Source organism: Cnephaeus nilssonii, assembly GCF_951640355.1.
Source record: "Cnephaeus nilssonii genome assembly, chromosome: 6".
Taxonomy (NCBI): Eukaryota; Metazoa; Chordata; class Mammalia; order Chiroptera; family Vespertilionidae; genus Cnephaeus; species Cnephaeus nilssonii.
In genome coordinates, this window is record NC_137077.1 from 48,965,596 (window position 1) to 48,990,821 (window position 25,226).

The window sequence follows — 25,226 nt, forward strand, 5'->3', positions numbered from 1 at the left end:
CCGCGGGCCACATGCGGGTGTTTTTGCCGTTTTGTTTTTTTACTTCAAAATAAGATGTGCAGTGTGCATAGGAATTTGTTCATAGTTTTTTTTAAGCTATAGTCCGGCCCTCCAATGGTCTGAGGGACAGTGAACTGGCCCCCTGTTTAAAAAGTTTGAGGACCCCTGCTCTTGACTAACTCTCAACTTTAATACTTCTCCTAACCTACTCAACTTTGTTCCTAACCACGGGCTCTAACTCTACTTATAAGTTTAACCTAATATGGTCTCTTATATGGGCCACTCATAACCCATCCTTGATGCTGTAAATCGCGTGAGTACCTTAATTTCACCAAACTGGGCTACATAGTTTTCCATGGTCCTCAAAGCCTGGTCAGCTAGTTTCTCTTCATAGTCTTCCCAAAGGAGATCATTATTCTGTGGGACAGAGGCAAAGGGGAGTTGTGAGGGCTCCACTTCTCAACAACTGCAAACCAGGGAAATAGCCAAAGTCTTCCTGCCACAGACTTCCTTGTTGGAGCACTGGGAAGAATCAGATGAAGAAACAGCCCTTCCCAAGGAACTGCCCTATAAGAGGTTAGACATACCTTCAGGGATTAAAAACAGGAATAGATGGTCAGAGTATTGGACTCTAGTGCTTTAAGGCTAGGTAATTTTTTGAGTAAATAATTACATGAAGTTAGGTTTCATGAAACCTTCCATAAGGTTTTAAAGAGGGGAAGAGGGTCAAAAACAGAGTCCACAGATTAGGGAAAACTTGTTTTTACCTTCATAGTTGCAGTTTTTTTTCTTCTACCTGTGACTGAGACTATACAAATGAACAGTGTGAATTGGCTCATGCCCTTGACCGGAATCGAACCCGGGGCCATTCAGTCCACAGGCCGATGCTCTATCCACTGAGCCAAACCGGCTAGGGCTGGCTCCTTTGTTTTCCTATTTACTTGATGGAGACGCTGAGGTGATGCTGAAATGAGGGCAGGAGTGAGTTGGGAAGAGTTGTTAAGCCCAGAACACTTACCCCTACAATGGCCTTCAGCTCCTCATGACCATCCCACTCACTGCTGTAGATCTCCTGCAGGGTTTCTGACACTCTCTTTGAGCTTTCATGCATTACTGAAAGGAGAGAGCTCCATAAAGTTTCCCAAAAGTAGTTTGGAATAATCATATGGGTGACAGGCATATCAGGGGGATAAACTGAGAAGGTTTGGGTTATCAGTGAGGGAAGCTGGCTGGGGCTGGGATAGAAAAAGTTTCTCTTCCTCGGCCCACCAAGTTCCAGGAGTCAGAGGCATACCAGGTTGGGTTTTTTTCCCCATCCCCCAAACCTGCTAGAGCTGCATAAAAGCCTCTGGATTTTCTCCAGTGCTACGATACCCACCTTTGACTGCACTAAGGAAGTTCTTCAGCTCCTTGTATAGCTTGAGGCCCTCTGCCTGAAAGAAAGAAACGCCTTTAGTGACTAAAGAGATATATTTGGAAAGATGCTGCAGAGGTCAAAGTATAAAAGTAGCTTAAAAGCAGAGATCAATCCTGGAACTTCTTCAAACACTTGCAAATGTAAATTAGCTTTTACTCTCTTTACCAAGAAGTTGTAGGTTGTCTCTTTGGGGCAATTTTTAAGTTGGGAAATTGCTCCCACTGCATTGGTATGTCTTCTTTCCTATGTTCTTCCTTCCAGTGAATAAGTGCCTATACCTATACCTAAGTTTCTTTGTTGAAATTCAGTGATCATCTGGCTTATGCCTTCTTCTCTGGGTAAATTGCTACCATCTTCTGCAGACACCAGACCCTCTTCCTTCTCTGCTCCCTCCCACAGGCCATTCTTCTCCTCCCCTAATGTCCTTCTCTGCCTTGGCCCACTTTACCCTTCCCTTCCATCAGCCACCGCTTTATACTTTTCTTCCAAGGAGCCTCATCATTGACTCTCTTGTTCCAACTCCAGTGTCCTCACTTATAGTTCTATCTATCTGCCTGATTCGATCTTTGCTCCTGTGTCTGAATTCTCACTTTTTATGCTAGGACTCCCAAGCACAGAGTAGGTCTCTTCCCTCTAAAAAGAAGAAGGGAGGAAGGAGATGAAGGTATCATTTAGGTTTGGCAGTTCAACTCTCAACAGATGAGCTACTTTTGTTTTAGCTCTGACAAATGTTCATTTAGCCTCTGCTTCTTGAGGCAACCAGAAACCCACATAACCTTTTGTTGAGGATGAACTTCATTTTAAAATAGCTCTATCAGAACTTTTGCCCACTGGCCTTACATTGGCCGTCTGTACTCTTGGCAGATATACTTTCTCTTGCATATATGTTTAAAGAGATCTTTCACATGCCCTGTACCAAGTCTTTTTCACAGCTTCCTCAATTGTTCCTCAGGGTGTTTTTTAGAGACCCTTTCCCTTCTGTGTGAACTCCAGCTTTCAGGAGTTAGATAAGAAGGAAGTCTGAGACCAGACCATTGACATTTTAGAGCCTGACTTTAGGAGTATGGGACTGGACTGAAAGGGCAGCTAACTTTAAAGGGCCAGGCCCATGGGTCAGAAGAGTGATCTTGAGATCCAAGATGGTGGCGTAGGTAAACATCTAAACTGCTGCCGTGCACAACAATTTCAAAACTACAACTAAAAGACAAAACGTCTATCACCCAGAACCATGGGAAAGCTGGCTGAGTGGAAGTTCTACAACTAGACGGAAAGAGAAAAGAGCATTCAGGGCACAAGCGCTGAAAACTGAGGTAAGGAGGCGCGCGATCGGGGCTGGCGGTGGATCCCGGCTGGCGGCGGGCGTTGCTTTCTTCAACCCGAAGAGAGACAACCTCTCGATCTCTCTGAAATCCAGTTTCTGGGGAGAAGCTGGACTGTCTGCCATCGGGTCGGAAAGTGAGGGTGGCTGCTTGCAGAGCTGCGCGCAAGAATAATTGTTTGCTGTGCTGGGGCGTGAGACGTGGGGACGCGGTCGGAGAGGCAGAGACGGCTCACTGCCAGCCATCACTGTTTGTCACGCCCTAGCCTAGTGACGCCCTGAGACTCTGCCCCACACAACCTACAAGCCCACCCAAGCTCCAGGCAGCGGCTTTTGCATATGAATGGCCTTCTCTATTGCAGTTTAACCTAGCAAACTTACAACCGGGTGCAGACAGCTCCAAAGCCTACAAGCTCCAAGCAGGGAGGAGAGGACTGTGGTTCTTGCTATAGCTCCTGCTGGGTGGCCTCAGACAGTAGCTGAACTGCACCCCATTGGAGATCCAGAAGCCAGTGTACCTAGTGGTCAGTGTGAGACACCAGATTTCAACTCCTCACATCCATAAGTGACACATTCGGGAGGCGGACTCAGTGAGCACCAAAGCCCCACTGAAACAAGGCCTGCACCATAAGCATGTCTCCAGCGCAGCAGTTCTTCCATTATAGACACAGTGGGTCCTCACAGCCAATTGGCCTGGAGGTCAATTCCTCCCAGTGTACCAACAGCAATCAAGACTTAACTACACCAAGACTTTGCACTCAGCCCACAAAGGGGTGTACCAAGAGCGTCCACCTCGGGTGATTGGGGAAGCTGAGCTACTGGCCCCTATAGGTCACCTACCACACAAAGCCACTCCATCAACACAGGGAGGCAGCCAAAATGTGGAGACACAGAAGCATGTCATGAATGGGAGAGATAGAGGAAAGTAAACTACTGGATGACAGAGTTCAGAACCACATTTATAAGGTTACTCAAAAATCTTCTAAAAACCACTAAGAAACTTGAAGAGACCTTCAAGGACCTTAATGAGAATGCCAAAAAAAATGGAAAAGGACCAGTCAGAAATTAAGCATACACTGTCTGAAATAAAGAATATACAGAAACTCAACTGTAGATCAACGTACCCCAAGAGTCAAACCAAAGATCTGGAATATGAGGAAGCAAAAAACACCCAACCAGAGGGGTGGAAAGAAAGAAGAATCCAAAAGTGTGAGGATAGTGTAAGGAGCCTCTGTGACGGCTTTAAGCGTACTAACATCCGGATTTTTGGGGTGCCAGAAGAAGAGAGAGAGCAGGATATTGAAGGCCTACTGGAAGAAATAATGACAGAAAACTTTCCCGATCTGGTGAAAGAAATAGACTTACAAGTTCAGGAAGCGCACAGAACCCCAAACAAGAAGAATCCAAAGAGGACCACACCAAGACACATCATAATTAAAATGCCAAGGGCAAAAGACAAAGAGAGAATCTTGAAAGCAGCAAGAGAAAAACAGTTAGTTACCTACAAGGGAGCACCCATACGACTGTCAGCTGATTTCTCAACAAAAACTATGCAGGCCAGAAGGGAGTGGCAAGAAATATTCAAAGTGATGAACAGCAAGAACCTACAACCAAGATTACTCTACCCAGCAAAGCTATCATTCAGAATTGAAGGTCAGACGAAGAGCTTCACAGACAAGAAAAAGCTAAAGGAGTTCATCACCACCAAACCAGGATTACATAAAATGCTGAAGGGTATTCTTTAAGAAGAGGAAGAAGAAGAAACAGGTAAAGGTAAAAATTATGAACAACAAAAAGTCATCAAATACATACCTACCAACAAGTGAATCTAAAAATCAAGTGAATAAAAAATCTGAAGAACAGAATGGACTGGTGAATATAACAGAATCAGGGACATAGAAAGGGAGTTAGACTGACAATTCTCAGGGAGAAGGGGATCTGAGGGGTGCGAGAAGAGATTGGACAAAAATCTTATACCTATGGATGAAGACAGTGGCGGGGGACTAAGGGCATGGGGAATCAGGTGGAGGGGAGCTATGGGGGGGAAAAAAAGAGGAACACCTGTAATAATCTGAACAATAAAGAATTATTTAAAAAAATAAATAAATAGGCATGAAGGAAAAAAAAAAAAAAAGAAGAGTGATTCTCTTACCAGTTCAGGTGATGAAGTATCTGAGCTAAGATGCATTATTCAGTACATACTTGTGAACTAGTTCATTTGTTTTATTTGCTTGTGCTCATTACTGGGTAGGCTATTGAGCATGCCAAACATATAAAAAAAATTTACAGAAAACTGGAAAATTCTAACAACTTAAATTAAAATTTTGTGTACAACTTTGAAGGAAAGACCATTATTGTTTAATTTTAGCAGAAAATCTAGATCTACTCAGTCAAATAAAGAAAATTGGACTAATTATTTCATTTATCTTCTTGCCTCCAGAGCTCTCCTCTAAGCCAGTCCAAACTTTTCACCATTCTTCAGGTTAATAGTCCTCCTCAAGGGGATGAATATCAGGCTCAAGGGACATGGAAACAAAGATAGTCTCAAGGTAGTCTAACACCCTGTCAGAGAGGGGGAAGAACTGGGATTGTGTAGTGTGTCATAGCAAATGAGAATAAAGACAGCATTAGAGAAATGACCAAAAAGAGAGTCAGATGCTACAGAGCGGTTAGAATGCAGGAAGAATCTGTAAAAGTTAATGGACTTGGTAATGGAGGTCACTGTTGACCGTGAGAAAGTGTTTCAATAGCATTATGGAGACAAATTTGGTAGGTTAAAAAAAATTCAAACACTCAGCATTCACCAGAAAGGATGTCTCACTTCCTCCTTGCTTTTTCCATGAAGTCTAGCATGTTAAATATACATAATATTTGTTTAAAAATCTTTATTGTTGCAAGTATTACATATGTCCCCCTTCTCTTCCCATTGACCCTTTCTAGCCCACCCACACCCCCACCCCAGGCCTTCACCACCCTATTGTCTGTGTCCATGAGTTATGCTTATGTGCATATGAGTTATTTGGTTGATCTCTTCTAACCCACCAATCATAATACCTTTTAAACATGGCTATGGTAGGTAGGTATAAGTTTGAGAGTTTTGCAAATGTGATAACCCAGCCAAAACCGGTTTGGCTCAGTGGATGGAGCATCGGCCTGCGGACTGAAAGGTCCCAGGTTCGATTCCGGTCAAGGGCATGTACCTTGGTTGCGGGCACATCCCCAGTAGGGGGTGTGCAGGAGGCAGCTGATCTATGATTCTCTCTCATCGACGTTTCTAACTCTCTATCCCTCTCTCTTCCTCTCTGTAAAAATCAATAAAATATATTAAAAAAAATGTGATAACCCAGGTTTTAAAAAGTTCTGAAAGAGCCGAAACCGGTTTGGCTCAGTGGATAGAGTGTCGGCCTGTGGACTCAAGGGTCCCAGGTTTGATTCCGGTCAAGGGCATGTACCTTGGTTGTGGGCACATCCCCATTAGGGGGTGTGCAAGAGGCAGCTGATCGATGTTTCTAACTCTCTATCCCTCTCTCTTCCTCTCTGTAAAAAATAAATAAAATATATTTTTAAAAAATCTTAAAATAAAATAAAATAAAATAAAATAAAAAGTTCTAAAAGAGTTTTACGGATTATAGAAATTAACAAGGATTTAAATTTATTTTTTGAAAGAAAACAACTCCGACTCAACTCTTTATTTCACTATGAAGATTTGGTCTGAAAAATACATATGTGAGGAACTACATGGTAAACTATCTTACATAATTTCTATAAATAAAATTCTTAATTTTTATCCCATTGGATATTACATGGCCTGAAAAACCAGGCTACCATGTATGATTGTGCAGGTTGTATGTACACTGTTCAGTACTAGTGGAAACTATTTATACCATACTCCATAAAATGTGAATGCCTTCTGCCCTCCATCACACCTCACAAAAGTCCAAATCCATTTTTGTGTTTTAGAATCAAGCCTCCTCAAAGTTCTTCCTTTACACTCTTGTTCCTTCCTTTGAGGAAATGCAGTAATAGTAGGATGCAGGGTGGCGAAAAGCACTGAATGTCATTTAAAAAAAATTATTACTGTCTAAAGTTTTACATATGTCTTCTTTTTCCCCAACTGACCCCCCCCCCGCCACCCCCCAACCATTCCCACCCCAGGCAAGCCCCCACCGCAAGCCCCTACCGCCCCAGTGCCTGTGTTGAATGTCATTTTATTTCTCTGACCTGTCTTCCCTGAAATGTCTCCAGGCTAAATCACCCCAGGTTCTCACTTGTCTGGGAGTCAAATACTTGTCTCTGCCACCAACTAGCAAGTTATTCTGCTTCTCTGGCTTTAGTTTCCTCATCTATAAATGCCGGTTAAGGCGATGTCTAGCTCTAAATCTTTGTGTCACTTCTGCTCTCTGAAGCCTTGTCCAATTCTTGGCAGCACTATTAACAGTCTGAGTTAGTCCCTCCCATCCCTTATACAAACAGTCCCAGCCCTCAGTTAATGAACCACTCACTCTGCAAGCTTCTCCTAAGCACTCAGGTAGGTAAACAGAGAGCTATGTTCTCTAGGAGACTGGGGTAGTGAGGATAAAGAAGGCCCCAATCCTGGGGTTCCCTCCTTGCTGGAGAAAAATGGACCAGAGAAACCCAAACATTCAGCAAAGTAAGTAAACAGCATGACTAACACTGAGCAAGTGCTAAAAATGTTTGATCTAATGGAGGTCCAGAAGGGGGAAGATAAAGCTAGATTGTTTGATTGGATTTTAAAGGCAATGATTTGGAAGCAGCTCTCACTACCAGAAATAAGGCGTTAAAGTACTGCTTGGGAAAAGGAATTCTTCCTATATAATATGTTTTGGAGAGAGGGAAAAGAGGGAAGCAAGTAGAGCACTCAAAGAAAAATTACCTATGGAAATTTGATTAGGAACGTAGGTAAGTGCAAGGCCTTGAAATCAAGTTGGAAAGTTTGGGAGTGATATTTATTTATTAACAAAAAGTTTACCTACAAGTTGATTGTGGTTGAGGAAAAGGGCACATGACCAACTGGTCCAATTTCCAGAATACTTAACTTTCAATCTCTGGCCTTGTCCTTTTTCCTCCTGTTCGCCTTAGCCACCCCAGGTCCAGCCTCAGACCTGACTGTATTATCACTCTCTTTCTTCTTAAACTGTGAGACCCTTGAGGGCAGGTATGTTTCTTATCTGTGAAATCCCAGCATCCAGCCCAGTACCCGCATGCAGCAGGCACTCATGAAATAAATGTTTGTTATATGAACTTTCCAAGCCTGTTCAAACACGAGTTACTATAGGTGCAGCATTCTCACCGGAGAAAAGTTTTTCCTTGTTCCTAATCTAACTCCATTTCATTTCTCAAAAATATTCCCCCTATCAAGTGACATTTAGTTGGTGGGCTCGCAGAGAGAATTCTGAGGGAATTGTCCCATCTGATCCTCTTTTTCTTCTTGATGATCACATCTCTTATCCTTTCTACCCACACATCTGCCATTGCAGCACCATCTTACAAGGCAGAGAGGGAGAGAAAGGACTGAGGGACAGAATGGGCCAAGAGCTGGAAACCTTTCAAAGTGGGTGTCACCGTACTGATTCCTGTTCTTTTTACCCTGGAGTTGAAAGTAGAACAATAACTGGAGTTGAGAAGAGGCCCAGGGAGGTCTCCTATTGAGGTACAGGGGAAAAAGCACAGGGTTTAAGTTTGAATCCTGCAACTCTTATGCTATGTTACCTTGATGAAATCATTTCCCTCTCAATCAGATCCTATTTCCCCGCAAAGGAGTTAGACTAGATCAGTGGTTGCCAAATGCTGTTCTCAGACTAGCTGCTACATCATAATTACTTAGAGAGCTTAATGTAAAACACAGATTCTCTAGTTAATGATCACCTATGGCTGTTAATATCACACAAAAAAGGAGACAACTATAATGATGTGCCTCCAGCTGAGAGAATAGAACACCTACAGTAATAAATATTCTCGCCACCAACCAAAAGAAACAAAAACAAAAATATGAATCTCATCAAGGCTCTAAATCTAACTATTAATTTTCAGAAAATACAAGTGATAGAGGAACATGTTAAACATACCATGGGGATTCAATCAGCAAAATTTAGACTATAGGAAAACAATTTAGTATCATCAGCAAATAATCTACAAAGGGAGGGATTAGAAACCTACAGATTAAGGGATTTAACTTTAAGAGATTTAAACATGTCAATCAGTTGCTGATGTAAACAAACTATAAAAAAGACAATTAACCTTTTGTACTCGGATGTCGAGTGTGACTCTACACAGTTAGCATTGCAAGCGAGTGCAAAGGGTTAAGGGAGTGTGAACACTGACTGGATATTTTATATCAAGAAGTTATTGCTAATATTTTTAAATATCACTAAGACATTTTAAAAATATATATATTTATTGATTTCAGAGAGGAAGGGAGAAGGAGAGAGAGATAGAAACATCAATGATGAGAGGGAATCATTGATTGGCTGCCTCCTGCACGCCCCCCACTGGGGATCGAGCCCGAAACCCAGGCATGTGCCCTTGGCCGGAATCGAACCCGGGACCCTTCAGTCTGTAGGCCGATGCTCTCTCCACCGGCTAGGGCAAGACATTTTTTTTTTACATATGTTTTAGTGGGATAGTCAACATGATCTATCTGAAAAGATATTTGTGTTATTCTGTTAAGTGAAAAAGGCAAGTTATAAAACCATATAAATGAAATAATTTCACTTTTGCAAACCTCTTTTCTTTATAGTGGATATATTTAGAGATCATACACATATATAGCAAAATAACTGTAAGGATATAAAACACAATATAAACATAATTATTTTTAAATTATTTTTTTTATTGATGTACTTTCTGATTTGTTATGAGTAAATGTTTACAGAAAAATATTTTTAGGTGCAAATAAAATATTTTAGGTGATTGTATATCACTGGATATTTTTTCCATTGCTTTTTTTTTTTTTAAGAGAGAGTGGGAGGGAGGGAGAGAAAGAGAGAGGGTGGAGAGAAACATTGATGCGAGAGAGCCATATTGACTGGTTGCCTCCCACAAATGCCCCAACCGGGGGCAGGGAGCGAACCTGCAACCCAGGTACCTGCCCTTGACCAGGAATCCAACCTGAGACCCTTCAGTGCTCGGGCTGACGCTTTGCTCTAACCAGAGAGACACCAGCCAGGTAGGTGATTATATTTTAAAAGAGTCCTTATCTTTAGAGGTTGATAATGTAATTTTTAAAAATTTTATTTTTATTGTTTAGAGTATTACAAATGTTCCCCATTTTATTCCCTTTGCCCTCCTACACCCGGTTCCCGCCCCACCCCAGACCTTTACCTCACTATTATCTGTGTCCATGGGCTATCTATACATATCTATATAATAAAAGCCTAAGCGACCGTTACAGTGGAACGACCAGAACGACTGGTCGCTATGATGTGCACTGACCACCAGGGGGCAGATACTCAACACAGGAGCTGCCCCCTGGTGGTCAGTGCGCTCCCATAAAAGGAGCGCCGCTCAGCCAGAAGCTGGGCTCCTGGCTGGCGAGTGCAGCAGCATAGGTGGGAGCCTCTCCCGCCTCCACGGCAGCGCTAAGGAGCAGCAAGCTGAGTTGTAAGGAGAAGCAAGCAGGCGGGCAGTTAAGGAGCGAGGGGTCCCAGACTGCGAGAAGGATGTCCAACTGATGGCTCAGGCCTGCTCCCCCTGGCGAGTGAGCCTAAGCTGGCAGGTGGACATTCTCCGAGGAGTCCTGGACTGTGAGAGGATGCAGGCTGGGCTGAGGGACCCTCCCCCCCGCAGTGCATCAATTTCATGCAATGGGTCTCTAGTAACCAAGTTCTTTGGTTAATCTCCTTTCCCCTCTTCCCCCAACTCTCCTTTTCCCTCTGAGATCTGTCAGTCTGTTCCATGCTTCCATGTCTCTGGACCTATTTCATTTGTCAGTTTATTTTGTTCATTAGAGTCCACAAATAAATAAGATCATGTGATATTTGTCTTTCTCTGATTGGCTTATTTCACTTAGCATAATAATCTCCAGGTCTATCCATGCTGTCTCAAGGGTAAGAGATCCTTTTTTTATAGCTGCATAGTATTCCATTGTGTAAATGTACCACAGCTTTTTTATCCTCTTATATACTGATTAGAGGCCCAGTGCACTAAATTCGTGCACGGGGTCGGGGGTCCCCTCAGCCCAGCCCGGACCCTCTCCAATCTGGGACCCCTTGGGGGATGTACGACTACCGGTTTCGGCCCGATCCCCTAGGGGATCGGGCCGAAACTGGCAGTCAGACATCCCTCTCACAATCTGGGACCGCTGGCTCATAACTGCTCACCTGCCTGCCTGCCTGATCGCCCCTAACTGCCCCCTCATTGCCAGCCTGATCACCCCTAACCGCCTCTGCCTGCCAGGCTGATCGCCCCTCACTGCCCCCCCCTGCTATCCTGGTCGCCCCTAACTGCTCCCTCTGCTGGCCTGGTCACCCCCATCTGCCGGCCTGGTTGCCCCTCACTGTCCCCCTCTGCCAGACTGGTCACTCCTCACTGCCCCCCCTGCCGGACTTGTGGCCCCACACAGCCTGCTGGTTAGTCATTTGGTCATCCCTCGCTAACCCCCCTGCTGGCCTGGTTGCCCCACACAGCCTGCTGGTCAGTCGTTTGGTCGTCCTCACTAACCCCCCTGCTGGCCTGGTCACCCCACGCAGCCTGCTGTTTGGTTGTTACTGTGAGGGTGTCATGACCAATTTGCATATTACCCTTTTATTAGTATAGCTGGCCACTTGGCCTGTTGAAATTTTATAGACAAATAATATACCTAGAATTTGCTTCATAATGATCAAAGATGGGGGAAAGTGGTGGAGCCAGATGAAACAAGATTCCCAGGAGTTAAATTATCAAAGTTGAGCAATGGTACATATGGATCCATTACACAAGCTTTTCTATCTTTGTGTATGTATGAAATTTTCCATTAAAGCAAGCTTAAAAGTACAGATTCCCAGGCCCTTCTACCAATGAGCTTGCATTTTAAAATATTCCTAAATGATTCTGATACAGTCTACTACAGAGTTAGATAATAGCTAATATCCTTTTAATATAATTTTAAAGAATTATTTTGCATACTAGAGGCCTGGCACATGAAATTCGTGCACGGGTACAGTTCCTAGGCCTGGCCTGCGATCAGGGCCCTCTTCCTCGGCTGCTGGCAGTCGGCCCTGCCCCCTCCCCCGCCCCCCCCCGTTTCCCGTTCATCATCGGGCAATCAGAGCCTGCCGGCCGGGGGGAGGGACCAAGAAGTGGGCTATACCGCCCACTCATTGGCCCCGTCCCCAGACACTGGTCACCCTCTGTGTGTGGGGCAACCAGTAGGGCGGGGCCTTGGCCTGGCACCACCCACATCCATCACCACCCACCCCTGGTTCCCTGTTCCCCATCAGGCGATCGGGGTCTGCGGGCTGGGGACAGCTCCTGTGTTGAGCATCTGCCCCCTGGTGGTCAGTGCATGTCATAGTGACTGGTTGTTCCGCTGTTTGGTCGATTTGCATATTATCCTTTTATTATATAGGATAATTTGACTAACTGATGTTGAACAATAAAAATTTTGGCTATGCCCTAGCTGGTTTGGCTCAGTAGATAGAGCGTCAGCCTATGGACTGAAAGGTCTCAGGTTCAATTCCAGTTAAGGGCACATGTGGCCCTGATCCCCAGTAGGGGGCATGCAGGAGGCAGTCAATCAATGATTCTCTCTCATCATTGATGTTTCTATCTCTATCTCCCTCTTCCTTCCTCTCTGAAAATAATAAAAAAAATATTTTAAAAAATATTTTGGCTGGTTTTTGTCCCTGGTTCCTGGGAAGTAAATTCCAAATATTTGGGATTTCCTGAGTGATAGGAGTGTCTTTATTATTCATGGTGGACCTCTCATATCATACCTCAGGACAGTAGCAGTTCAGGCTGGAAAGATGAACCATGAATTAGAGGGTTAGTGCTCTGTGACAGGTGATATCAGCCCAAGGTAGGAGAGAGACACTAGAGATTAAGTTCAATCACATGGCCAATGATTTACTATGCAATGAAATCACAATAAAAACTGTATAGCCGAAACTGGTTTGGCTCAGTGGATAGAGCGTCGGCCTGCGGACTCAGAGGTCCCAGGTTCGATTCCTGTCAAGGGCATGTACCTTGGTTGCGGGCACATCCCCAGTAGGGGGTGTGCAAGAGGCAGCTGATCGATGTTTCTCTCTCATCGATGTTTCTAACTCTCTATCCCTCTCTCTTCCTCTCTGTAAAAAATCAATAAAATATATTTTTAAAAAAAACAAACAAAAAAAACTGTATAGACACCTGAAGCTCAGGTGAGATTCCTTGGCTGGTAATTCTAGATCAGTTTGTTGGGAGGGTGATATGTCTTATGGACACAGAAGCTTCACATTTGGGACCCTCCCAGACCTCACCATATATGTCTTCATTTGGCCGGTCTTGACTTGTATTCTTTATAATAACAATGTAATTATACCTAGAACACTTTCCTAAGTTCTGTGAATCATTCTAGCAAATTATGGAAGCTGAGCAGCTAGTAAGAAGCCCAAAATTTATAGCCAGTTGGTCAGAAATGCAGGTGGCCAGAAAACTCTGGAGTTTGTGTCTGGTGTCTGAAGTAAGGCAGTGTAATAGGGGAATCTGCAATGTAACTGGATATTTGTTTAAGTTAACAACTCCTTTCTATTAAAAGAGGGGGTCACAATCTTCAAGACTAATGTAAGAATTAAATGAGATGTGTGTAAAGCACTGTGCATGGTGCCTGGCACATGGAGATGAAAAATCAAATATCCCATGGGAAGTTAAACCTCTGTTATCTACTTGTTAACATAAATTTTCTACATAAAATTACCCATACTATCCAGTGAAGACAGAAGGAACAGTGAGAACAGAAGGTGTTGGTGAGAATGACAGGTGAAAAGATGGAGCTATTATTTTAGAATAAAGGGTTTAAGTAGGGTATGTAGATGTAGTGAACAAAGAGGCCACAAGGAAAACATGAGGCTATTGAGATAAGAAGAGTCCTAGGGTGGAAGAGAGGCACCCTGGGAAGTAAATAAGGTGACAGGGGCTCGTATTGATTTTGTCTAAGGACCTAGTGATGCCACTGTGCCCTAGGGGAACCACTAAGAGAAAAGAACACTTATCTGCTCACCCCTCCCCAGAACCCAGGGTCAGCAGGAGCAGGAAAGGTAAGTTCCTCTGGTTCCAGGACAAGGATAAGCAGCACCGAGGCCCTTACACCTGGGGAAAATGAGTTACTAGGAGTGCTTTCTGATTTGAAGAACGTGCTGTTCCTCTACCACTCAGCCCTCCAAACTTCCCTTCCCCACCTCCAGATTACCTGTTGATGGTAAAAGTTGTTGGCACTTTGTTCAAACCGTTCATCTTTGGTTTCCACAGTTTTCCCCAACTTCTGCAGTACCTGGGGATATAAGTCAGAGAGGCCCATAAGGTTATATACAGTATAGTCAAGTCTCTCTTATCTGTTGGCGTCACATGACCCTGGCTTCTCTCAGAGTTTTAGATTCAACTAAAGGGCCACTGTACTCAACAGAATTAGATATATAGCATATTGTTGAATACATAATCATCTTTTCACATTGGATACTCTTAAGTATATGCAGCAGTGTGCTAGAGGATATATATAAAGCCCAAAATAAATAAGGTATATGTTCCTGGAATTACATTGTTATTTACACTGTTCTTTGCAGGGGGATGGGGAAAGTATTATATTAAAACAACAATTAATATGCAGGCCGGTGTGGTTCAGTGGATAGAGCATGGACTGCGCACTGAAAGGTCACAGGTTTGATTCCCAGTCAGGGGCACGTACCTGGGTTACAGGATTTTTGTTGTTGTTGTTTGTTTGTTTTTAAATATATTTTTATTGATTTCAGAGAGGGAGGGAGAGGGAGAGAGAGATAGAAACATCAATGATGAGAGAGAACCATTGGTGGGCTGCTTCCTGCACACCCTGCTGGGAATGTGCCCTTGATCAGAATCGAACCCAGGACCCTTCAGGCCACAGGCTGACACTCTATCCACTGAGCCAAAGCGGCTAGGACAGGGTCGCAGGTTGACGCCTGGCCTCGGGTTGGGGTGCATGCTGGAGGCAACCAACTAATATGTTTCTCCCTCCTCTTCCTCCTCCTCCTCCTCCTCCTCCTGCTTCTTCTCCTCCTCCTTTTCCCTTTTACTCTTTCTACAAATCAATGGAAAAAAAAAATATCCTCAGTACGGATTAACAACAACAAAAAGTAAAATGTGCATGGCTTTTAAAGATATACCTAGTAACATGAGCCTTAAAGACATTTTTCAATTGAGAAACTCTCTTTCAGCCATAGCCCAGGTTCTTCTAGAATAGATGAGGTCAGAGAGGTGGGCAGGAGACTCCTCTCTTATGAGGGCCCTATTTTAAGAAGCCCTGGTAAAATGCATTTAAAACTCAGCTAAAAATTAATGCTATCTATGTTTATTTCCTCTCCACTGGGAACCCGAGAGCTAAATATTATTCTGGTCTCGGCACTAATGAAAAGGACATGGAAATGAAAAATGTACAGTACCTGTTTCCATAGGGGACACTCACATAAACAAATAAGAAAGTCCTGCCTCTTCTATCTGTAACCCATTTTGGAAGGAGGTACCACCAACCCTAGGTCCAAGTTGGAATATCAGGAGTTTCCTGCCCTCAATTCCTTCTCTCTCACCTCCTTCATGGAATCCCTCAACACGCCCATCTCTGAAAATCATCCCACGCTTTCTAGTCTCATTGCCATAGCTTCAGCCCCGGCCCCGATTGTTTCTCACCTGGTCTGCCTATCATGCTGCTACTTAAAACCTTCTAATGATTCTCCATTTACCTTCTCAACAAATTGTTATTACATACCCATTATGTTTCTGTAAGTTATAGTTCAAGCTCTAGCATGCATGCAGGTCTCGATGATCTCACTACTCACTTAGCCTCAGCTCTCATAGTTCCTTCTTCCTGTAGGTCTCCCCGCACCCCCCCTCCCCAACACTTTATTAGTTTCCCGAATAAGCCATATTTCTGCTTATTGTAGATGCTGTGTCCTCTTTCTGGAATGTTCTTCCCCACCTTGGCTGTCAGGCCACTATCTAAAAAACTCAATTCATAATTTATATTCTTTGTGACACTTAATCACATCTACTTCATCTTATTAATCAAGTTAATCACTCCCTCCTAAGCACTTACAACTTCTGTACCTTATATGCACTTCTGTTACTCTTTTATTATTTTGTATTTATCTATCTATGACTCTTTCTAAATTGTGAGCTCCCTGAGGATTGGGTACTTGCCTTACTTATCTAGATTTCTCAGTATCCAGCAAATAGATACTTAATACTTATAACAGGAAGGAGAGTAAGACTGATACTGGAGAGGACAAATACTGGGCCTTTAATTAAGATTTTTTTAATTTTTATTAATTCTCACTGGAGGATACTTTCCTATTTATTTTTATTTTATTAAAAATATTTTTATTTGCCCTAACTGGTTTGGCTCAGTGGATAGAGCATTGGCCTGTGGACTGAAAGGTCCCAGGTTCGATTCCGGTCAAGGGCCTGTACCTTGATTGCAGGCACATCCCCAGTGGGAGGTGTGCAGGAGGCAGCTGATCGATGTTTCTCTCTTATCGATGTTTCTAACTCTCTATCCCTCTCCTTTCCTCTCTGTAAGAAATCAATAAAAATATATTTAAAAAATATTTTTATTGATTTCAGAGAGGAAGGGAGAGCGATAGAGAGATAGAAACATCAATGATGACAGAGAATCATTGATTGGCTGCCTCCTGCATGCCCCCTACTGTGGGGGGTCGAGCCTGCAATCCGGGCACGTGCCCTTGGCCAGAATTGAACCAGGGACTCTTTAGTCCTCAGGCGGACACTCTATCCACTGAGCCAAATCAGCTAGGGCAGGAAGACTCTATTCTTAATCCTGGGGTTAGTGTCTCTCACTTCTGGAGCTTTCTCTATAATGGTTAAGATCAAGGACTCTGGAATCAGACAGATAAATGTATGCCCCCCATCTTGGCCTTTCCACTTACTGGATATATGCCTCTGGGCAAATCACTTAAACTCTGGAGCCTCAGTTTACAGACCTCCCTTTCCCCATTAAGATAATAGTAACTCCTGGGGTTGATGGCAGAATTGAATATTATACATATAAATTGCTTTCACAGTGCTGCCCTAAGGTGAGTACTCAAAACAAACCCACTATCACTAAGTCTAGTTCCACCCCTTCCCTATTTCCTTTTCAGTTTAACCTTATATGTTTGTCTGTCTCTAACTCCACCTTACTTAACACCCAGGCCTGGTTGTGCAGAGTAGGCCATCTTCCTTGGCTCCACCCTATCCCCATCCCCCTAAGAAAGTTGCAAAACCACCTTGTTTAGTGATTAACACAGCCCTCACTTCCTTCCTGCTACCCCTCCCTTCCTTTGTTTGGGGCATAATTCTTCTTTGGTGGAGGAGGCTGAAAGGATAGAGGAGTCCACTGAGGCTAGAATCACTGTGGCAAACTACAAAGCAGACCTATGTTCCCAATCCCCAAAAGGCTCAAGGCAAAAAGGCTTGGAAGGTGTGGGAGTGTGTGTGCTGAGGGAACACTCCCATCTTCAATTCTGAAACTGAAAAGATGAGTATTATCACCCTGGAAACATGTCCTGGGCCCAAAGTCATTTGTTGCCATAAGAAATGGGGCCAGGAACATAGACACTTATACTATGTTGTAGATGTTCTTTCTTAACCAGAGTTCCTTGAGGGAAGTGGGTGTACACATGCTCCACAGATGTTTGTTGAAAGAATTAGTAAATTCTATCTCAGGATCACTTCCTAGTAAAGGCCCACGTAATGCCAATCCCTGAAGTCCTGCACTGAGAATTCTGACCAAGTCTGTCTGGCTTAGCAGCTGGGAAGTTAGAATATAGATACTTAGGGAGAAAGAGCAGGGACAAGAGAGAAAGTAAATGTGGCAAAATGTTAACACTTGGTGAAACAGGTAAAGAATATTCTAGTGTTCATTGATTTACATTCTGTGTAAGTTGAAGTGGGAGGGTAAAGCTTTAAAAAAAAAATCACTGCAGATATGTTTGTTGCCTATAGTTCCTCACCATGACCCTTCCCCATAATCACATACTAGTATATCTTGAGTTAATTCTCTCAGTTGGGGTAATTTGAGTAGGGCCTGCACATGAGATATGAAATTTTGTTAATTTTTTTTTCCTAGGTGCGATAATGATACTGTAGTTATGTAAGAAAGTTTATTTTCAGGATATATGCTAAAGTAGGCTCTTTAATATGGCCCTAATATACTTCCCAGCCTTTTATCCCACCGCTCCTTGCCTAAAAGGATTTCCAGAAGCCACGCCTGGCTCATGTTGGCATTCCTCATCTCTTGCCTGAGGAACTACTAATTAGCCATAATTCCTATTTCAAATTCAGACTCCCCTACAAAACCTCCCTCAATTCTCCTCAATCTTTCTGTCCTCTGAATTCCCACAGAGGTGCAGCTCTCTCAGGTCACTTATTTTACCTTTAAAAAACAAACAAACAAACAAAAAACTGAATTGTAAGCTTCGGGCAGGCAAAAATGCCTCTTACTCATATCTAAATTCCCTCCTGATAGACGTCTAGCCAGGTATCCTGGACAAAAGAGTTTTTCTCTAAATATTGTTGATTGAACCATCTGAGATACATGTTGAATAAAAGTCAACAGAGGGAAAAGAGCAACAAAGGAGTGGGGAGTTAGAGATCTGAGTTTTCCACAGAGATATCACAAACAGTTGGTGAAAGCATTAGAGTGAAATGTGAAAATGTGTCATCTTGTAAAAACACAATAAAGCCAGTTTGAATTGTCTCATGTTGAGTCTGGATGGGAACTGGAAAATAACACAAGAATGCTTCACCTCCATTGCGTTTAACAGTCACCAGACCTTCACTCCTAGTTTTTCAGAGGAGGTGGTCTGAGCAAAAGGTGTTCCTACTCCCAGCTTTGCTCCTGAGAAAAGATAGGAAGGAAGTGGGCAGGCCAGCAGGAAGTGGGGAGGCACAGATGTCCAAGTGGTTTATCGGGAACCTTGTAAAGAGAGCAGCCTGAGTTTGGCATCCAAAGGCAAGACACCTGGGTTCCAGTGATCGTTCTGCCACATGCCAATCTCCTTTGAGCCTTGTTTCCCCATTTCTAAAATTGGGATACTAATAACGTGCTTAAGGGTTAAAAAGATGAAGTGAAATCATATTATAGCTATGTTGGCTCCATAAAGGGAAAGATCATGTCTTTCTTAGTGGGCACTTGATATTTGACACATTTGACTATTTGACATGTTAGCTATTACATACTACTGAGAAGATTACAGCCAACTGCTTATAGAAAGATTGCAAAGTTTCCTAGGGAGTCCTTTCTTTTGACTGTAACTTTCACCGTCTTTATCTTGTCTTCAGTAACTTCCCATTCAACAATAGAAAAATAAAAATAACTTCCCAAGACTCAAGAACTCCGGCAGGCTGAGTAAGCTGAACTCCTGCCCACATCCCAGGCCGTTTCCGCTCTATCCATTGAGTATCCACTATCGTTAAGGTGCCAGCTGAACTGTCCAATTTCTGCCTGCCCTTCTGTCTAAGTTCAGAGTATTTTCTTGTTTTCTGCAACAACTTGGGAATTCCCCAGGGCAGATCTGAGTTTGTTCCTCACTCTGCCTTCTCAGGGTTCAGACCACAAAAAACAGTGTGTACCTGGGCAGCTGGTTCTCCCTCTGGGAGGCATCTGACGCTGTGGTTCAAGGAGCCCTCTCTCCTCTTCTCACTTTAGTGTCCTTACCATGTTGAGTTTCCAAATCACTGAACACCAAATCTCTCATTTTACAAATGCAGAATCTGAAGTGGGCAGAGCAGGGACATTATTTACCTAAGGCTTAGGACTCCATGCTTAAAAAAGGAGAGAAATCCCAAAGCAAGGGCATAGTGTTGATGATAGGCTGGATGAGGACAGAAGGTGAAAGAGGGAGTTAAAGTCAATTTCTCTATCTTTTAAAAATAACTATTATCCACAGTTTTTATCGTTTGGGCTTTCTTTTTGTTTTTCCAACCCCTAGTATAGCTAGCCTTCCCCTCTTCTCTAGTACCTCCTGTTTCTCCACACTGTTTCTAACCAGACCTTCCCCCTAGACTCTGATCTCTATGTGTCTGATCTGGAACAAGACAGCCTTTTGAAGGCTGAAACCATGATCAAGGTGGTGAAGTTAGGGCAAGGTGATGCAACAGTCTAGCCACACAATGTCCCTTTTCCTCTGCTTTTTCACCTGAACCAGCTTCTTCCCTCCCTCCCCTCTTCCACTGTGAGCTTCTTAAAAGACAGGAGCTCTATCTACATTCCATCAATTCTCCGTTGATAATCTCATGTGGGAGAGCTGGTTGCCTTGAATCCTTCCAGGACCCAGGCCAGTGCTCTGCTTTTAGATTACAAAAATATTTCAATTCTTAAGCATGTGGTATTCATCCCAATGCTTCTAAGCCCACGGACCCTTAGAAAACCACAGTTCTGTGTCAGGTCCTTATCGCTCCCTCCCCCTTTTCTGCTGGCTTTTTCATCTTCCCATACCATCTCACCTACCAGAGTGCTGACGGCGGGAGCCGAAGTTCAGGTTAGAGGCAAAGGAAATACTCTGGGTAGGTAGAAACAAGAATGCCATTACATGTGTCGGGCAGTGTCCACATCACCTACACAGGTGGGCCAGTTACAGACAGACAACCTGCCTAAATGCTAGGGCGGGAGCAGGGCCACCAGGAGCTCGCCCAGGGCACCACGCAGAGAGAGAAGCACCGTCACCGGCCTGGACGGCGCAGGAAGCAGATACGGGCCACTCTTACAACAGCTTCAACAGCACTCAGATGTGGGCCAGGCAGCGTTAGACACAGAGGCTCACGCAGAATGATCTAGTCCTTGGACTCCCAGTCCAAGCCGCCCGGCGGCACCCATTTCTGTCTTAGGACTTGGAGGGAATCACCTCCTTGGAACCATCAATGCCATCACCTGTAAAATACCATCCCTGCTGGGCTGGCAGGGTCAAAACTGCTCCCCAGCAGCCCCCAATGCTAGTTCCTTCCCTTCATCTCTCCTGGGCCAGCCTGAGCGTTAGGGTTCCTGAGAAAGACAGCTGTCTCCTCAGCGTCCCTCATCCTGGCCCAAGATGGGGTGATGCGCTTCCTCTCTCTCCAGTCTGCCCGGTGTAGACACCCACGCCCCGCTGCTGCTTCCCGGAGGAGGCCGGAGACCCTTCTCTTCAGCCCAGGCCTCCGGGCCCCGGAGCACCCGGGCCGCCCCTCTCGCCGCCCCCGGCCCGGGCCTCGGCTCCTGGCGGGCAGACGGGCGGCCAGGCGGCGCTTACCTTCTCCTGGGCCCGGCTGAACTTCTTCTGCACCTGCTTGGCGAACAGGCCCGCAGCACCGCCGGCCTTGCCCTCCGCCATCCTGTCGGTTCCCTGGGGGCGGCGGCCTGACCGAGAGCCTGTGGTTTCTGGAGGCTCCTGGGGAGGAAGTGCGGTCCCAGCATGCCTCGCATCCGCCGGTGGGCGGGCCTCCCACTTCCCCCTGCGGGCGCTGCCCCTGCGGGGCTGGGCTGTCCACCCCGGGGCCCTCAGGACCACCCCGGGCCCCTCAGGACCACCCTGAGGTCGCCCCAAGACCACCCTGAGGCCCCTCAGGACCACCCTGAGGCCCCCCAGGACCACCCCGAGGTCGCCCCAAGACCACCTTGAGGCCCCTCAGGACCACCCTGAGGTCGCCCCAAGACCACCCCGAGACCCCTCAGGACCACCCTGAGGCCCCTCAGGACCACCCCGAGGTCGCCCCAAGACCACCCCGAGACCCCTCAGGACCACCCTGAGGCCCCTCATGACCACCCTGAGGCCCCTCATGACCACCCTGAGGCCCCTCAGGACCACCCTGAGGTCGCCCCAAGACCACCCTGAGGCCCCTCATGACCACCCCGAGGTCGCCCCAAGACCACCCTGAGGCCCCTCAGGACCACCCGAGGTCACCCCAGGACCACCCTGAGGCTGCCCCAAGACCACCCTGATCCCCCCTTAGGATCCCCCCGAGGCCCCTCAGGACCACCCGAGGCCGCCCAAACCCCAGTGCAGCGAGCCTGGGCCCATACAGCGGCCACCCTGAGACCCACCACGAGGTTCACGTGGAGGCCGACGCCAGCTCAGCCAACCCTGCTCCCTGAAGCCCTCCCTTCCGCCCAGCCCGGGGTGGGGGTGGGATGGGGTGGGGGGCGGCCCAGAGCAACAGATGAGGGGCCGAGTGGGACTTGTGGAGCTCAGGGTGGAGGCTGGGCCTGTTCGGAAGAGGCCAGAAACTCGGCCCGCCCTCAGGCAGTGCTCACTGAAGACCAGCTTCAAAGATCTCCAGCCCTCAGGTATGGGAACACCAGCCCCGCTGAACAGTTTTCAAATGGGGGCCAATTAGCCACAACTATTGGCGCTGGAAAATAGGGAGGAAACAATGGGGTAGGAAATATTGTGATTTTTCACTCAGCAAGAGTATTTATTGTTTGGGAAAGCGCCTTTCACTTATATGGGTATGTATACTGGGTGGCCAAGTAAAATGTACTTTCTTATGTCAGGTTATCTATTTTAAAGATGGAAAGCCTCTATCAGAGAGGTTGGCTCTAAGCCTAGAACTGGTAGGAACAGAGTCCACACCTGAATTTGAAAGAGAGGAACAACTGAGGTAGAGACAGAAATGGAGGTCCCGAGGAAAGGAGAGGATCTTTTGAGAAAAGAATGAGGAGGAGAATATGGAAGCCTGTGCTGGGGCTGGAGAGCAAATCTTTCTAGCTCGATAGAAACTAGAACAATGTACTAGAAGGAAGCAGAATGTGAAGACAGACACAGATTGTGAAAGTTGGGGTGGGACCGCTGCTTTTACAACTGTTGCTTCTCTATGTAGGTCTCCAACAGGAAGTTACTCTCTGACCTGTTGAGGGGATAGCTGGAAATTAGGACACCAGATTTGGAGGAACCATTTACTCAAGGATTATTCAGTGCAGATAAAATTCCCTTACGGAAGGGAAGGGGGTCAAAATACCACTTCCTAAGGAATGGAGAGGGAAACTGGAGGCCTGGGACAAAATTAGAGGCCCTTGTCTATTGTTTTCCAAGTCATTCCCCAAAGTGGACGTACTACACTGAGGATCAACCGTGTGACTGGCATTGCTGAGTGTTGGGAAGCCAAAGATGAATGAAAAACATTTGATCTTTAACCTCAGATGCTTAATGTCGACAGATGGAAAAAGGTTGGTCATCAGATGATCATAATGTTATGTTATATATGTTCTTCATTTATAGAGCTAGAGCCAGTATTTTCAGGTAATAGATCAATAGAATTTATTCTGGGTGTTAGTTGTGAGGATGGTCTAGAATGAAGAAAATGGAAGGACTTGATGTTGGATGGGGAGACGTGGGGGAGAAGCCCAGAGAATGGTGGTGTTGTGGGGACACCTGAGAGAAGATGGTGTTGATAGCAGGTGTGTCACTGGCAGAAGCAGGCCAATACCTGTGTCACTCTCCGGAATCTGCAGCATCCTCAGCCGTGCAGCCCAGCCACTGCCTCCCAAGGAACGCTCTTCAGTGCTAATCTCTCGGGAACTGAAATTGGTGGTCACCAAATCATGTACTTAGAGCACAGACAATGGTTAGAAGTTAACTAGATAGGGAAGTTGAGTCATAGAAAGGCTGGTGGCTTGCCCAAGGTTACCATCCCTCAGTATGGAACTGAGATTGGGAATATAGGCATCCTGATCCCAGCCCAGCTTCTTACAGTGTATACACTGTTCCGGAGGCCTCTGCTGACATAGTAGCCTACAAATTCCAGGACCTGTCTTAGCCGTTTCTCCTGCTATAATGTTAACTACCCTGGTCCCTCTTGTCTGGTCCTCAGTAACTGCTATAGAAAGTGGCTTCTCAAAATGGGTGCCCCAAGGAAGCCCCGAAGCTAGTGCGGTTTGAGGAACTAGCTTCTGTGGGAAAGGGGAAGGAGGATTCTAGGAAAAACCATGGGGAGGACCAACACCACCCTGAGCCCCACAGTGCTCTTTCACTGAACATAAGGATTTTACGCTGGTGTATCAGCAGTATGCAGCTCTCTTCATTGTGGTTGGAATTAATGACACCAAGAATGAGATGGTGATTTATGAATTCATCCATAACTATGTGGAAATTTTAGATGAGTACTTCAGCCTAGTGAGTGAATTAGATATAATGCTTAATTTGGATAAAATACACCTCATTTTGGATGAGAAGATATTAAATGGCTGCATTGTAGAAACAAATCAGGCAGGAATGCTTGCCCCTCTACTAATTCTTGATAATATGTCAGAAAGCTGAATAATGGAAGGCTCTGCCAGGCATCATCGACATAGGAAATGAGAACATGGAATACCTCTCAACATCTGTAGCCCAAAAGAATCTAGAAGAGCATACATTGCAAAATGGGGCATCCTTCCAAAGACATTTTAATCTTCATCCAAGGACATGCTTTCTATTTGTTTTAGAGAGAGAGAGAGAGACAATGATCTGTTACCTCCTACACGTGCCACGACCTGGAATCGATCCTGCAACCTAGGTATGGGCCCTTGCCACCTTTTGGTGTACAAAACAATGCTCCAACCAACTGAGCCACACCGGCCAGGGCCAACAACATTTTAAATATGTGTTTTTCACAGTTCCTAAATATGATGTAGGAAGAAACATTTTCTGTGAGAGAGAACCATAAGCATTTTCCCCCACTTGTTTAAATTTTGTTAAATAAAATTGTTAGTCTCTGCTTCCCTTTGCAAATTAAATTCAGGAATAGCAGCATGAGGTGGGAAGGAAGTGTGGCAGTTTTTTTATCAGCCAATAAAAATTTAAAATGACTTAAAAAAAATAAAAGGTTGCTGCTTCACATCCTCTTAACCTTCTCCTCTCAGTTTACTCTTCAATCTATGGTAGACCACTCTAACAGACTGAGCCCTGGACAGGATGAGGCAAATTATCAGCTTCCTAGTTCTCTGTGGTTTATAGAACCCTGGGTCAGGTTGCCTATTTTAGTCTCAGCCTTGAAGTGCTAACTCATACTTAGTTTGAGGATGTATATAATTTTTTTTGAAAAGCGCTTGTGAGCATTTAATGAACTTCTCTCTACTAGTATGTGGCTTAAAGCTACCAGGACACAGGGCCCCCAACACCCTTAATCTTCTCCTCAACCCTTCTGCTGAAATATATGGCCTTCGTGATGACAGGCTGCTTTGGGAGCTTTCCCTTCCCCAGAACAGTGTAGTAGCCGGATCACACCACATCAATGATAGGAACACCTCTAGTCTTGTTTTTGGCAGCTTTTACCTGTGTCTGCTCACTGACCAGGGTCCAGAGTTTATCAAGGTTGACTGTT

The 25,226-nt window shown here is 45.1% G+C and overlaps 1 protein-coding gene across 4 annotated transcripts in view; it reads right to left on the reverse strand.

The window, feature by feature from the left end:
* Positions 1 to 21,309, reverse strand: part of BIN2 (bridging integrator 2) — a 35,659-nt gene extending 14,350 nt beyond the window's left edge. For all 4 annotated transcript variants that reach the window (XR_013813736.1, XM_079776010.1, XM_079776009.1 and 1 more), the window contains exons 1-5: positions 21,179 to 21,309; positions 14,119 to 14,199; positions 1,379 to 1,433; positions 1,019 to 1,113; positions 322 to 417 (exon numbers count right to left, since the gene is read on the reverse strand). Coding sequence is in view for 3 of the 4 variants with exons in the window: in XM_079776010.1 (XP_079632136.1) it covers positions 322 to 417; positions 1,019 to 1,113; positions 1,379 to 1,433; positions 14,119 to 14,199; positions 21,179 to 21,259 (408 nt within the window). In the remaining variant the exon portion in view is untranslated. The remainder of the gene's footprint in view (positions 1 to 321; positions 418 to 1,018; positions 1,114 to 1,378; positions 1,434 to 14,118; positions 14,200 to 21,178) is intronic.
* Between the last annotated feature and the right edge of the window lie 3,917 nt (positions 21,310 to 25,226).